This window comes from Rhinolophus sinicus, chromosome 3 (assembly GCF_057876585.1).
Source record: "Rhinolophus sinicus isolate RSI-liver-muscle chromosome 3, RSI-T2T, whole genome shotgun sequence".
Lineage (NCBI taxonomy): Eukaryota > Metazoa > Chordata > Mammalia > Chiroptera > Rhinolophidae > Rhinolophus > Rhinolophus sinicus.
Window position 1 is genome coordinate 129747990 of NC_142503.1, and position 16391 is coordinate 129764380.

Here is a 16391-nt window from a genome sequence, read left to right on the forward strand (position 1 = left end):
CTCATCTTTCTCTTCCAGGGATCTCATTCCAATCACCTTCTCCTTGTTCCTCACAGTTCTGGGCTTCTTTAGCTAGAGTGTTATGCTGACATCACAAAACAATGTGTAGGAAAAATCTCTGAAAGTCAATGACTGGCTTTCTTTTAAAAGCAACAACACATCTTGGCTTTCTGAGGACTTAATTTTGATACTAGAAATACCATAACATCCATTATAACTAATTCCGAAGCAAGCTATGCTTACAAATGAAGGATACAGAGATTATGCTCAAGTGGTCTGGCTTGAAAATTGGCTCAATAATGTAAAAAACAAAAATTTTTTAAATCCAACTGTACTCTAAGCTATTCCTGAAGAGAAAAACCTATTAGGCCAATAGTCAATATGGAAGCCAAAATGGAAATTTTTTATAGAATGAGAAACTATAAGAAGGAACCACAGAACTAAAAGAAAAAGCCCATCTTTACCACCAGCTTCCCCCATCCAGAATATTTTCCCTAGAGCCTCTCAGTTTCTCCCACGTGGGAAGGAACTGGGTATAGGGTGCCAGGATAAGTCCCTTTTCCTATCCTTTATTATCTTCAATGCCCTTGAGTACCTCTTCACCTGCTTGGCAATGTAAACGCTTCATTTACAAGGTCAAAAGACCATGGAACATTTTCTAAAAATTAAAAAATTAAATCACCAAATCACCAATTGAAGCAAGAAAAATGTTGTTTGATTTTTCTCTTCTGCTATTAAGTCTCTCTCTCTCTCTCTCTCTCTCTCTCTCTCTCTCTCTCTCTCTCATTCTCTTGATCTCTTTCCCTCCCTTCTTTTCTCCCTTCCCCTCCCTTTCCCTCCTTCCCCTCCCCTCTCCACTTCACCACACACAGAAACCCCTTTTCAAAGGGGCTTTTTTCCAACTCAGTGAAGTAAAGTCTTTGCCCCTTTGTGGGGAAGCCTCATTAACATTCCCACAGCAGCATCTCTTCAAGGATTTTACTTTTGTAACTCTGTGGAGAGGTCAAGAGGCCACAGTGGAGAGAGGTAAAAGGGAAAAAATGGTAAATGGGGGAGGGCAGAAGAAAGGAGAGGAGGGGAAAGAGCCTTTCCTTTCAATAAGGCCAGCAAGAAGGAGAGTGGAAAAAATAGGAAAAGACAAGACAGACAACACCCAGGAAAGAGACAAATATTGGACCCCCAAATCTATCCTTGGAGATTTCATGGACTCCTGAGAAAAGCAGAGTGCTATATTTCTTCTCTCTTTTCTATTCTTCAAAAAGGAAGTAAATGATGGAAACAGTGGGATGAGAGAGTGACAGGACCCAGTCTATTCCACTGAGAAATGACACTTTTCTTGGCCTCAGTGTTCCCATTTCTCCTACAATCGTAGCCTAGTGATAACTGTACCCATCTACACAGGGAAGTTAGCAGGATGAATTAGACAACGTGGAATGTGAGGGAGCCACCCAGGGTCCTGACCCCAAAGGACTGGGAAAATAATGGCGATTCAGTGAACTCCAAAGTAAAGATCAGAGTGCTTCCCAAATCACTCCAGATGTGGTACCTGCTTCATTTATAACCCGCAACTCTCCTACCACCTGTTCTCTCTCTCCCTTCTTTAGTATTGTCAGACTAGCCTGGACTTGTGTAAGGGTAGAAACAAAAGGAACTTTAAGTTTGCCCTCAACACTATGAGGGAGACATGCTTTGCTTTTCTCTGAAGATGCAGCCATCAGAGATTTATATCATTAAACTCCAAAGGGGAAAATAGTTTTCACTTTCCTAACGGATGGTGTTTCAGATATTCTCTCATCTCAGCCAGAAGAGTAAAGGGTAAATAAGGTTAAAAGAAAAGGCCTAGGCATTAGCGCTAGAACACAGGACATATGTGGGCATTCTATGACCAATAGTACAGTATTACTCAAAGTCATGTAGAAATAGCATGGCCAGAACAAAAAATGAATCACCTTGAAGTGCGCAAAATGAGCAGGAGAGACCTGGTTGGTTACCAAATGATGTATTTTAGAGATGGAGGATATACTTAAAGGTCAAAGTTCATATCCAAAAGGACATTCTTTCCACAGAATCTTTGACAATTGTTTTTAGCCTCTGTGAGAATATATTAGAGAGAGCTCACAAGTTCACTGGAGAGCCCATTACACTATTAGAAAGTTCCTTTATATTGAGCTCAAAGTGCCTCCTTGTAGCTTCCACCGTGGAGGACCATGGAACTCATCTAACATCATCTCCTCAGAGGTGGTGTCCCTTCAACCCTGGGAGTTGGACAGGAATGAGAGAGACAGCAATGCACCTGACCTGTTGCTATTTTAAATGAGATTCCTTAAGATCAATCACTTCTTTTTTTTCATGCGAGGAGTCTGGTGGCATATTGTACCTTTATCAATATAGAAGGGAAGAAATGCTAGACTAACTGTCAGAGGCACCTGGCTTCCAGGCCCTGGCTCTGTTACATCATAGCTGTACAATCTTGGATAGGTTACTTAACCTCACTGAGACTTTTGGTTCATCTGTAAAAAGGATCATCTGTAAACAAGAGAGGTAAAACCTGGCATGTTCATTTCAGACTTGTAATATTCAAAATATATCCTGTACATGAAAATATACTATAAATTATAAAGAGCTCTACATATATTATTATTATACTGACTGTTCATCTTTACTCCGTCTTTTTGCCAACCTTTCATATGTCCATTTATGACTAGAAGTAGCTGCTTCTTGGACTCCTTATCAAGATATACCAGAAAGTTCTCCGTTCAGCTTATACCCCAGAAGCAGTCACATTATGAAACAAGGTGACATAGAATCGTGAAAGAATCAAAAAGCACTGTGAAGAGCTTAGAAGAAGAGTTCAAAACACAAGTGAGGGACATTTTCTGAACAGACAGCACGGGGAGAGGCCCCACGCGCTGGCAGGGAGGAGAGGGTTAAATCCTTTCCTCTGCAGTACAAAAGACAAGAGTGTGCGGAAAGATTAGGATTTTTGCTTTTACAATGGGAGCTGCAGAAGCGTAGGGAAGAAGCTGAAGAAAAAAAAGGGGGCGTCTCCCCTTTAAAGACTTGCAGAGATTGAGAGAGAAAGAGAGAGAGAGAGAGAGTCAGGGACAGAGAATCAGAGAGAGAGAGAGAGAGAGAGAGAGGGCGCGCAAGTCTGTCTGTCTGTCTGTCTCTGGGAAGAGAGAACACCTCTGCTTCACAGTGATTTGCACTGGGGGAGAGGCATCAGTTGGCTTCAGATCCAAGGGGGTGACCAGACCAGGTCACCCCAGTTAAGACTAAGTGAGCGTTGCCCCTCCCTCTCCCACCTCTCTCTACACGGGAATGTCTCGGCGAAAGCAGCGGAAACCCCAACAGTTAATCTCGGACTGCGAAGGTCCCAGCGCGTCTGAGAACGGTGGGTGCTTGGGGAGGGGTGGGGGAGCCCTGAGTCCAAGTCTGTGTGGGTCAAGCCAGGGCAAGGGGAGGGCACCCGGGCCATGGGCGAAAGCAGGGGGAGAACATGGTCACCGGGGGTTTGAAGGAGTTTAGATGCAGGGAGTAAGGAGATGACCTGTGGTGGGGAGAAGCCCCTCTTGGCTTTTCTCAGAATTAATTCTGTTTGTGTTTTCCTTGTTGTTTTTCTCTGGATGAAATGGAGTTTTCAAACTGGCTCTGTCTCCCCACCCAAGAGTTTTCTCCCCAGGTCCCCCTTTTCTCTCTGGTCTTTGTGCCGTTGCTAAGTAACGTCCTCAGACCTGAAGACCGTCTCTCAGGGGTGGGATTTTCCCCCCTTTCCTTTCTGAAGAGTTGGGTTGCAAGAGAATGAATCGGATAAACGTGAAGGTTCCCTTGAGGGAGAAGAGAAAAAAGTTTCTCATTGTTGGGCTGAGCTGAGAGCAGATCAGAGCTCCCAGAGGGAGCTAATGTCGGTCAGATGCAGCCTGGTTTGGGATGTGTATCCGTGTCACCTGGGGTAGAGGCCGGAGGAGAGGTCTGGATGAGGGGCTTAGGTTTGGGCTTCAAGGAAGGCCAAGAGAAGAAAAAACGTATGAGTTAACATACATGTATGTCATTTTATGAAGCTACTATCATCTGTTTTAAGTAACAGATTTTCTTTATTGGGGGGAGGGGGGCACAGGGGGGGAGGGGGGCAGAGGGGGGAGGAGGAGATTTCATGTATTCTTTCAACATTCCAGAAAGAGGCAGATGGTAGAGCAACCAGGGTATTGAGAAGTGACATAGCCCAAAATCTCAGAAACAGAAGCATAGTCAGGACAAACACCCGTTTCCTGATGCTCAGGGCTGGTGGTACTCACTCCACCACATTAGGGTTTTCCAAACTCGCTTGATTGTGGATAGATCTGTGCTAGGGTCTGCGAATCTATATCTTTGCAAACATCCAGGTAAAACTTAGGAAGCAAGTTTTGGACATACTGGTCAGTGGTATGGCTACACATGTTCACGTGTGACATGAACAGTCTAGAGTCCTGGCTCAGGAAGGAACTAATAGTTATTCAGCAAACAGTTGATTCACCCAACAATGTAGTGTAGGGTTAAGATTAAGCACAGAGTTCTGAAGCCGGATTTTAAGGGTTCAAATCCTGGCTCTACCACTTGCTTAGTGGTGCAACTTTAGTTGATTTACTTTGACACTCTCTGCAACAATGGCACTTGCTACAAGTGCTAAAATATGGCCAAAGCTCAGAAATCTCTTGGTGAACTTCAGCATTTCTTTATGAGAGATGTGTGGCATGAAAAGCTCTAGGAAAATGTATTCACAGTGACCAAATCTAAATCATGGATTTGTTTTTCTACCTGTTGTTAAAAAGTGACTTGAGATCCCCTCAGTACTCCATCTGCTATGGAACAACCTTAAGAGACATACTGTGCTTTGGGTAGAACACATCCTCCTCAAGTCACTGCTTTGCTGGGATCCCACTGTGCCCATATTTAGAGGCTCAAGGTGGTGGCATCCTTCCCTACTGGGACACATTAGCCCCTCTTAATGCCTCTGCAGCCCGGAAGTCTCCTCCTCCTGCTCTACAGGAGACTTCCCGCAGACCCTCCGAGTTGCCTCCCAGTCCTGCTCCCCTGCTGATTTGATTGTGGAACAATGCTGAATCCCCCCATCCCAAGAGGCATCCTCTCTCCTCACTCAAGTCTGCTCACCCATTCTCCATACCACAGCTGAGGAAAAATCTGTGAGGAATCTTTCGAAACTGCCCTGACTGGATTCTAAAGCCCCTTGAGCTGTAGCTTCCACTTGGGGCTATGAAGACTTAGGGGCATGGAGATGCTGCTCCAAGATCTTCCCGTAGAAACAGTGTAGGCTTGAACCCAATGTCAACAACAAATTTCAGTTGAAATATTGCCTTTGAGCCATGAAAGTCAGAAACATAAATGTGTAAAAAGCAAGAAAGCAGTAGTAGTAATCTCTTAAGATCAGCCTCAGAAAGCTTTAAGGGTTTTCTGATCAGAATTCTGAAAGTGAAAGATCCTGGGTTACTTACAGGATCTGGAGTGTAACTGGGTCTCATCTGTAAGATGTGGTAGGTATAATTGATGAAATCTGAAATTCCTTCCTGCTCTTATAAGACATATAAATTTCTCATTCCCTCCTTTTCCATAGATAGGGTTTCTATTTGCTTATGTGATCTTCAGGCTGCTGACTTTTCCTTCTACCTTGGAGACATTTTCTTTTTCTTCATGCCCCAAATTAGGTAGGGAAGGCTCTTATTTGGGGGCTCTTATGTGTGCCCTTTGGTGTACCTGTAAAACTTTGGGTATCATCATGAGCATCAGCAGACATTTTTTCAGTAGGCTAGAGTGCCACTAAGATTTTTAGCAGTCTTTGCCTCCTTTTAAGCAATGTTGACTCTATATGACAAGCAAATGCTGAACTGAGCCTTTGTTGCACATTTTAAAAGCCTCATCTCTGCAGTGACCTAAGATGTCATCAAGAAACAGTCTGTAAAACCTGTTTTCCAGCCCTGTTTTTGCTCAGCTTCTTTGACCAGAACACCGAAACCTAACAGACTAATTATTGCACATAAGTGATGAGAAGGAAATAGTCTATTTACTTAAAAACTCTGGAGAGAAAAAAAACCCTCTCCCCTACAGAGTCTAGAAATCTGGATTAGAGAACATAAGGGATGTGAATAGGGAAAATGTAAACTAGTACATCTGGGAAATAAAGGAAACGATGAGAAACCCAGATATTTAGTGAGAAGGAGAAACCAGGACAACAGCCAAACAGATCTAGAGGGAGAAATGGAAGCTGGCAGACATCAAGAGCTGCAAAAGGGGAAAGAAGGCACACAGTTTTAAGGGCTCCATTCTCCTTATATATGAAAGTAGAAAGCATCATCTCTTGGGCTATTAAGCCCTGAGCCTTTCAGCCCTAGGTACCTCTGAGTCAAAAAGAGAACACTTCTGAGCAGATAGAAGTAACTCAGGCATGATAGACAGAGCACCGAAGAAGGAAGCAGAAAATCTGGTTTTCAGTCTAGCTTGGACATTTGAAGCTATGTGACCTTGGGCAAGTCCTTTCTTCTTCCAGGGCTTCAGCTTTGGCCTTTCCTTTAAATAATTATACTCATTGCTAATATTTGTGGAGTATTTACTATTCGTCAGGTATTATGTTAGGCCTTGTATGTATTGCCTCTTGTTTATTCCTCCCAAATCCCTATTATTACCTCCATTCCATTTTTTAAAAAACTTTTTATTGTGGTAAAGTATACATGAAAATTACCATTATAACTATTTTGAAGTGTAAAATTCAGTGCCTTAAGTATATTTACAATGCTGTGCAACCATCACCACCATCCATATCCAGAACTCTTTCATCTTGCAAAACTGAAACTCTATACCCATTAAACAATAACTCCCCATTCTTCTCCCCCCACCCCCTGGCAACCACCCTTTTCTATGAATTTATTAATTCTAGATACCTAATATAATGTAAGCATATAATAATCTGTCCTTTTGTGTCTGGCTTATTTCACTTAGCTTAATGTTTTCAAGGTTCATCCATGTTGTAGAATGTGTTAGAATTCATTCTTTTTTATGGCCATATCTCCATTTTAAAGACGAGAAATCCAAGCCTGAGATAGATTCAGAAACTTTCCCAAGGTCACAAAGATAAAGTGCTAGAACTGGGACTTTAACTCAGGTCTTTTTGATTCAGAGCTGGCACTCTCAGTCACTGTGCTCACTCAGTGAAAGGGTCAGATCTCTAAAGTCCCTTCCAGCTCCAAAATAGTATGAATTCCATGTTAAGTTCTGAATCCTTTGATGTCAGAAAAATGTCCATTAAAACAAACAAACAAACAAACTTTTTAATGTTTGATCATAGATAGTCCTATACTGGAAACAAATATATTTTTCTCAGTTAGCACTGGATGTACAAATCATCGTGTCTGTTTGTCTACTGTATTGCACAGGCCCTGGGTGGCAAAGGACTATGTGTGTGTATTTAGGAGAGAGGAGTGGAAGAGAATATGGGATATTATCCCTTAGAAGTAGTCTATAACAGCAGTTACAAAATCAATTCATAACTATGGACACTACCAATTAGTGTTGGTCCAACATTAACAGTAAGTTTAGGCAGGTGTTTACATAACGTGTTTTGTTTCTTTAACGGCTGGGAAATGCTTGAACTCCGTGTAGAACAAAGCTTTTCATCTTACAATTAGAAATGTGACTCAAGATGCACATTGGGAAATGCAGTACAGTCCCTTATACTCACAGACAGGTGTAAATCATCAAATTCTGTTCATGGAAGCAGGATACAAGAGAGCTGAAGGGTCGCTGTAGACAGAGTAAAGAGGGAGCCTGGCAGGAGGACTTAGCAGCGAGCAGCGCATTTTGCCTCTGCCCTAACTTTGGCCAGGTTGAGATAGATAAGATTTGTGAGGGGCAGGGTGGAAGGTTTGATGGGAAGGGCTGTACTCTGATAGGTACTATGGTTCTCATCCTTGGCTGGACAGTGGAATCTTCTGAGGAGCTTTACATACTGATGTCTGGGTCTCACCCTCTAGGATTCTGAATTAATTGGTCTGGGGTGTGGCCTGGCCATTGGTATTTTTAAAAGCTTTCCTGGTAATTGTAATGGGCAGCAAAGTTTGAGAACTACTGTCTGACTAGACCACCCTGCTGGGCACTATCCACCTATTTTCCTGTTTGTTCTCCCCAGTCATTCTCTCCCTAACCTAAAGCAGCAATTTGGTGGGCTACTAGGTTTTCAAGAGCCACCTGGTTTCCTTTTCCCTTGTCATTTCAGCGCTTTATAAATTTAAACAAGCATGTCCAGGTCTTAGTCCTACATCCATCCCAGATTTTGCATGTGACCCAGGATAGTTTACCTCACCTTATCTGCTATCTAGGGACACCATTACCAGCTTAGTTTATTCCAGTGTTTTTGACTTCATTCGTGTCTGCCTAAGAATCCTGCCCCCCTTTTCAGGATAGGCAGTGAGTGCAAAGTGCTGAGAAATAGAGGGTTCCTCTTACAGGTGGCTGTTGATCCGTCACCTTTCACCAGGGACTAAATTTACCTTAAAGAAGAGCTTAGATCAAATTACGCATCAGAAAGCAAGTTTCATTAAAGAGCAAGAAAGGGGACAGTGTTTCCCATGAGAAGATGAAAAGAAAAGGATTTCTTTTCTTGTCGGAAGACTTGACAAAACAGCAACTTGATATCAAATGTTCAATGCTAATTAACAAATACTCAGTAGAAAGCTTCCATCTGATTCCCTCGCCCTCACTCAGGCCAGAGAGCAAATGACAGGTAGGAACCACACAGGGCCCTTTCTCTAGCATTAGGAAGTCACAGTGTTGATGTGCTTCAGAAAGCACTGGACCGGAGTCAAAATTCTGAATGCTTCCTTCACTCAATTCCTGTATGGACTTGGGAAAGTCACTTAACTTCTCCACGCTTATATTTCCTTATGTGTAAAAATAAACAACATTGCACTAACCTGTGACTTGCCATAATTACAATAGGTCCTCCACGCCCTCACTGTAAGGGTCAGGCCTGGAGCTCTTCTGTTTCAGGGTCATCATTCACAATGTTAAGATCCTTATGATTATCTGAAGTTTCAAAGCATAATTCAGTAAAATGTTTACAATTTAAAAAGATAGCAAAATTTATGTTGAAAAGTGAAGTGGATGTTCCTAATACTGGGTTGTTTCAGCTCCCTCCGAAAAAGACTCCCTACCCTTGCCAACATCTTACCTCAGAAATTAGTAAGATTAATAAGCAATATGACAAACATCTAATTTTAGTACATGTGTTTTTCAGTTTATTTTGATTGTCTTGCCACTGACAATGTAAATTCTCTAATCCATTATATTTGGGACTCCCCCCAAAATTTAAAGTCCCATATATACATACTAATATTGGAAGAGTTTTTCAAGTTTTTGTCCCTATAATATTTCTCTGGGGACGATAGCACAGCTACAATATTACCATTTTACAAAAAGGTCAATGGTGGCATAGTGTGTGCTCTGACTGATCACCATGCCTCAACTTACCAGCCGGGCAAGAATAGAACTGAGATTAGAACAACATGGGTTTACCGGTGCACAGGAAATCCACCAAACTAACGACTTGTGGTTACCTCCTGTAAGTAAAAGAAAGTATTTTTATGAAGTGGGAAATCCATTAAGATTCATTTCAAGGTAGAACGGAAATGCAGAGTACCTGGTCTCTGAATAGGAGGTGGCCTCAATAGGAGGTGGCTGTCAGCAGGTTTTAAGTCATGTCTAGGCATTCAAACCAGGTTGGAGCTGAAAGGAGCTGTAGACACAGGCTGCCTGGAAGCTCCTGCTGCATTTCCCCCATTGTTTCAGGAGGATCTCCCCTCCCCCAAGGTTAGAGCTAGGTGGGCCTCTGGAGGCTAGCATCTCCCCAAGCCCAACTGTCCTTAATAGTGACAGTGTGTGTCCATAAGAGAAGGACAATGAAGGAAGAAGGGTGGAGAAGTGGGTTCTAAATAGAAGATGGCTCCTTAAACAAGCATGAATTCTATAAGTTGTGTGTGGGGTGGGTGATCTGTGGAGTAACTTGCATTCAGCTATTATTCTGGAGGAGGGGCCCCGAGTAAAGGGACTTGCAGAGTGGAGTCCAGAAATGACTTCCTTGGAAATTCTACCTTGCAGCCTCCCACCCTAAGAAACTTCTTTAGGGGATAGAAGGTTAGGGTGAGAATAGAGGTGAAGAAGACAGGACAAAACTTGGGGTGTTTTGGGGTGTTAATGAGGGGTGGATGTTCTGGTCTGGCTCTCTCCTCTGGGAGATCAGACCACCCTCTCTGGAGTCCATGTTTTACAGGCTCAGCGGATCCTTTATCCAAAGAAAAATAGGAGAAGCCTGTCGCTTTGCTCTGCTGAGCAGGGTTGTGTTTCCCACTTTGCCCCCTTGAGCTTCCTGGCTGGGCAGGCCTGGGCAAAGACATCTGGAGATAGGGGGAGCTGGCAGAGAGCAAGGAAAGGTGGACCCCCACCACACCCCCACAGCACCTGTCACTGAGCCTCGGTAAACCCTCCTAGGCCCTGGGTTCCCGCCCCCAAACATCCCCTTCCCCTCCCGGCTCCCTTCTCTTCCAGCTCCCGCCTCCCTCTCCAACAGCTCCTCCGCACAAACTCCCCTCCCCAGCAGCTCCTCCCCCATCTCCCCTCTCCCTGCTTTCTCGCTCTGGCTCCTCCCTCCTCTGTGCCTTCTCGATCCCCTCCCCCTCCTCCGCGGCTCCCTGCCCCCGCTGCCTCCACCGATCTCCATCTCTGCAGTCTGGGCCGCTGGGTACGACGCTGCCGCATCCCCGGCGGCCACCGCCGCCTCCCCCAATCCCCAAACCCATTGTCTCCCACTCCACCGAGCCCTCCACCTCCCCCACGACCATGGCGCACGAAGCCTTGAGAAGCTCTCTTCTCGGGGGTCCCTGCGGGGAGCCAGCGGAGCTTGGAGGTGCGGTAGGGCCCAGCCCGGGCAGGGGTGGGGGCCGAAGGGACGCGCAGGGGGAGGGGAGGAAGGACTTTCGGTGAAGGGGATCAAATGCACGGTTCTCGGCATAGGCCCTCTTCCTTGCGCCTGCCTGTGGCCCGGGTTTGGGCGGGGGAGAGCAGAGGAAGGCAGTAGCTTGCGCGTGTTCCCTCCCCCCGTGCTGGGGTTCTCGTATCAAGGAGGGTCAGGACTGAGCTCTAGCCTTCCGCTTGGCCTGATGGTGAGCTCATCTCCCCACCCCCAACTAGCGGTTACTGGGCTCATTGTTAATTAGAGCCTCTGTATACCCATTCCAACCGCGCCACCCACGCTCTCTCCTTGTCTTCTCCCCAGGTGATGCTAGCGAGGAGGACCACCCCCAGGTCTGTGCCAAGTGCTGCGCACAATTCACTGACCCAACTGAATTCCTCGCCCACCAGAATGCATGCTCTACTGACCCCCCTGTAATGGTGATAATTGGGGGCCAGGAGAACCCCAACAACTCTTCAACCTCTTCTGAACCCCGGCCTGAGGGCCACAACAGTCCCCAGGTCATGGACGCAGAGCACAGCAACCCCCCAGATTCTGGGTCCTCAGTGCCCACAGATCCTACCTGGGCCTCAGAGCGGAGAGGAGAGGAGTCTGCGGGGCATTTTCTGGTCGCTGCCACAGGTACAGCAGCTGGGGGAGGTGGGGGCCTGATCTTGGCCAGTCCCAAGCTGGGAGCAACCCCCTTACCTCCAGAATCCACCCCTGCACCCCCTCCTCCTCCACCGCCACCTCCGCCTCCAGGTGTAGGCAGCGGCCACTTGAACATCCCTCTGATCTTGGAAGAGCTCCGGGTGCTGCAGCAGCGGCAGATCCATCAGATGCAGATGACTGAGCAAATCTGCCGGCAGGTACTGCTGCTCGGTTCCTTAGGCCAGACCGTCGGTGCCCCTGCCAGTCCCTCAGAGTTACCTGGGACAGGGCCTGCCTCCTCCACCAAGCCCCTGCTGCCCCTCTTCAGCCCCATCAAGCCTGTCCAAACTGGCAAGACACTGGCACCTTCCTCCTCCACCTCCTCCTCCTCAGGGGCAGAAACACCCAAGCAGGCTTTCTTCCACCTTTACCATCCACTGGGGTCACAGCACCCTTTTTCTGCTGGAGGGGTTGGACGAAGCCACAAGCCCACGCCTGCCCCCTCCCCAGCCCTGCCAGGCAGCACAGATCAGCTGATTGCCTCGCCTCATCTGGCATTCCCAGGCACCACGGGACTACTGGCAGCACAGTGTCTTGGGGCAGCCCGAGGCCTCGAGGCCGCTGCCTCCCCAGGCCTCCTAAAGCCAAAGAATGGAAGTGGTGAGCTGGGCTATGGGGAAGTGATGGGTCCCTTGGAGAAACCTGGTGGACGGCACAAATGCCGCTTCTGTGCCAAAGTATTTGGCAGTGACAGTGCCCTGCAGATCCACCTGCGTTCACACACAGGTGAGAGGCCCTATAAATGTAATGTCTGTGGCAACCGCTTTACCACCCGTGGCAACCTCAAAGTGCATTTCCACCGGCATCGTGAGAAGTACCCACACGTGCAGATGAATCCTCACCCGGTGCCAGAGCACCTAGACTACGTCATCACCAGCAGCGGCCTGCCTTATGGGATGTCTGTGCCACCAGAGAAAGCTGAGGAGGAGGCAGCCATACCAGGTGGAGGTGTGGAACGCAAGCCTCTGGTGGCCTCCACCACAGCACTCAGTGCCACAGAAAGCCTGACACTACTCTCCACTGGTGCAGGCACAGCCGCGGCTCCTGCGCTCCCTGCTTTCAATAAGTTTGTGCTCATGAAAGCAGTAGAGCCAAAGAGTAAAGCTGATGAAAATACCCCTCCAGGGACTGAGGCCTCCGCCATCTCCGGGGTGGCAGAAAGTGGCACAGCAACCCGCATGCAGCTAAGTAAGCTGGTGACTTCACTACCCAGCTGGGCACTGCTTACCAACCACTTTAAGTCCACTGGGAGCTTCCCCTTCCCCTATGTGCTAGAGCCCTTGGGGACCTCACCCTCTGAGACATCAAAGCTACAGCAACTGGTAGAAAAGATTGACCGACAGGGAGCTGTGGCAGTGGCCTCTACTGCCTCAGGAGCCCCCACCACCTCTGCCCCTGCAGCTTCATCCTCAGCCTCATCCGGACCTAACCAGTGTGTCATCTGCCTCCGGGTGCTAAGCTGTCCTCGAGCACTGCGCCTGCATTATGGCCAACATGGAGGTGAGCGGCCCTTCAAATGCAAAGTGTGTGGCAGAGCCTTCTCCACGCGAGGCAATCTGCGTGCACATTTTGTGGGCCACAAGGCCAGCCCAGCTGCCCGGGCCCAGAACTCCTGCCCCATCTGCCAGAAGAAGTTCACCAACGCTGTTACTCTGCAGCAGCATGTTCGGATGCACCTGGGGGGCCAAATCCCCAACGGTAGCACCGCGCTCCCTGAAGGCGGGGGAGCTGCCCAGGAGAATGGCTCTGAGCAGTCTACAGTCTCTGGGGCAGGGAGTTTCCCTCAGCAGCCATCCCAGCCATCCCCAGAAGAGGAATTGTCTGAAGAGGAGGAAGAGGATGAGGAAGAAGACGAAGATGTAACCGATGAAGATTCTCTGGCAGGAAGAGGTTCAGAGAGTGGAGGTGAGAAGGCAATATCAGTGCGAGGTGATTCGGAAGAAGCATCTGGGGCAGAGGAGGAAGTGGGGACAGTGGTGGCAGCAGCCACAGCTGGGAAGGAGATGGACAGTAATGAGAAAGCAATTCAACCACCTCCTTTGCCACCGCCACCGCCGCCGCCACCACCACCACCGCCGCCACCTGACAGCCTGAATCAAACACAGCCAATGGAGCAGGGAGGCGGTGATGTTGCAGGAGGCACAGAAGAGGGGGGCAAACCACAGAGGAGCTCAAGCCCAACGTCAGCATTTGCCCTTGAAGGGGAAGGCAGCAGCACCACCTTGGTGGAGGAGCTGAGCATGCCGGAAGCAATGAGAAAGGAGCCAGGAGAGGGCAGTAGCAGAAAGGCCTGTGAAGTGTGTGGCCAGACCTATCCCACCCAGGCAGCTCTGGAAGAACATCAGAAGATCCACCCCAAGGAGGGACCACTCCTCACTTGTGTTTTCTGCAGGCAGGGTTTTCTCGAGCGGGCTACCCTCAAGAAGCATATGCTGCTGGCTCACCACCAGGTACAGCCCTTTGCCCCCCACGGCCCTCAGAATATTGCTGCTCTTTCCTTGGTCCCAGGCTGTTCACCCTCCATCACTTCCCCAGGGCTGTCCCCCTTTCCCCGAAAAGATGACCCTACAATTCCATGAGCCTGTTTTTTCTGTACCTGCTGCCCTTTGATCCAGGTTGCAGAAATCAAGAGCTCTGTAGAAGGACCTCCATGATTTATGAGCCCCTATTTGTCTTTTTCTCTGAGTTCTTACATGATATGACCCTAGTGGCTTTTCTCTAGTTCCTGAGCTTTGAAATTGTTGTGCTCACAGGGGGATGGCCCCCTGAGGAATTTTTCTTCCCTCTTCATTCACAGGGAAATGGATTCTCTATAGCTTTCACATTCCCAACTGAAACCTTCTCCAGCTTCCCTGGGGTGACCGTTCTCCCCTCTTCTCCCTTCTTCTCCCTTTCCTTTTGGCAGATGCACCTGAGCACCCACATTTGGAATTGCAGCCCTTTGGGCCGGCAGCTGTCCCTGGAGGGCCCAGTGCCACTCCTCTCTGGTGACCAGGTCAATCTGCAGGACTTCTTGTCCCAAGACATTCCTCCCAGCTGGTGAGGGTGGTTCCCCTGTCTCTCTGGAACCAGTACACGTCTTTCCCGTCAGGTGGCCTACCTACCAAGTCCGGGAGGTCCAGCTCCACCTCCACTACCACTTCAGGCCTGGCACCACCAGTGCTGTTTGGCCTAGGAATTGTGGCTAGAAAGGTGCCTGTAGCAATGGGATGCAGAGAGGCCAAGGAGAAGAGAGACCCCCTCTTCTTATTTCAGCCTCCTGCATCCACAGCATTGCCTGAGAAGCCCATCATAGAAGAGAAATAGCAAACTGTACATTCCTTCTCTTTCCCCCTGCTCCACAAGGTGCCATCAATGAAGCTGCAGCAATACAGCAATATCTGTATCTGTGGCTCGGCCCTAGAAGGTAGGGAGAAATGTAGAGCATAGGACACTCTCCCCAGTAAACTCCTTGATAGTCACATCAAGGCAAAGTGTTGGCTGGTCGGTATGCCAAGACATCTCCAACTACTCACATTCCTTCATCATTGCCTCTCAAAGTTAGGAAACGAGCAGATTACTTGCCAAGAGATCTCCCGTGGGAAATGTGAAGTTAGTTCCCATCTTTAACAAACACTGTTGGCGAGGGCAGTTGAAATAATGGTGGAGAGTTGAGGAATGTTACTAAAGTATAGGGATTTATACTGGGAAACTGTGTGATTAAGAAAGGGACATGAGGTAAGGGAATGGACCTTGAATTCTTGATTGGATGGATCTCATGGATGTTCTTTTGGACTAATGGTGTGCAGCAGTGTACCACAGATCATAGGGGATGTCCTAGCACTAGTGTGCTCCTAGTTTTAGATAACTCCCTCCTTTGTTCCCTGGCCCCTTGTATTTTCCTCATCTTCCTCTCTCGAGTCCCATTTCCTCCCCATCTTGCCTGTCCACGGACTGGGGCTTATGTCTTTGCCACTGTCTGGTTCTTAGAGTCCCAGACTTTCAGAGATGAGCTCCAGATGGTGTCCTCCCTGCTTCTCCGTCTTGTAATGAGATGTAGTATTTACTCTTAACATAGGATCATTTGGAAGAGGAGTTCTGAGGAGGAGAGAGTGTTGATTCTGCTATTGACTGACTTGAATGACGGCTTCTTCTCCGAAGGTGTAGGCTCCAGAGCTTCCTAACATAGTAAAATGTAAAGAGCAGTCAAGGGAGATGTTAGTGTCTTTCCTTTCCATTAAAGGTGTTTTAACCAAATATTTGTGTGTTTCTCCTTATTTCATGACTAAATAGCAGCTGGGGTGTGATATGGGCATTCCCTAACATTGAGATTCCCTTCCCACCTACATCTCCTGCCAAAAGCTGAACATATGGTGTTGAAATATTTAATTTATTCAGCCTTGTCCTAAAACAACTTCTAGTGAACATAGTTTCCCTGGGGAAATGGAGTTTGTGTTCTCAAAAGATAGGGGATTTACCCACTGTGTGCAGTCATTGTCTGGGTTTTCTCTTTCCCTAGAACATTCCGTCATCAGGCTTTTGTGGTTTTTTTGTTTTGTTCTGCTTAAAGTTTGGAAACTGTTTCTTTATCAGTCTTTCCTGAACCCCAGGCCAGGCGAGTTGACATCAGTTAATCTGCAGAACCAAGAAGAATTAATTTGTATGGTCCTTGAGATCTGATGTTATAAACAGAAAGGAAAAAATGTAACTC

The 16391-nt window shown here is 47.4% G+C and overlaps 1 protein-coding gene across 1 annotated transcript; it reads left to right on the forward strand.

Moving 5' to 3' along the window:
• Positions 1 to 10733: 10733 nt before the first annotated feature.
• Positions 10734 to 15937, forward strand: SALL2 (spalt like transcription factor 2). The gene is given in 4 exon segments (XM_019713579.3): positions 10734 to 10945; positions 11315 to 14151; positions 14607 to 14730; positions 14733 to 15937. Coding segments are annotated over 4 exon segments (3303 nt in total). The 5' UTR covers positions 10734 to 10878; the 3' UTR covers positions 15008 to 15937.
• Positions 15938 to 16391: the final 454 nt, after the last annotated feature.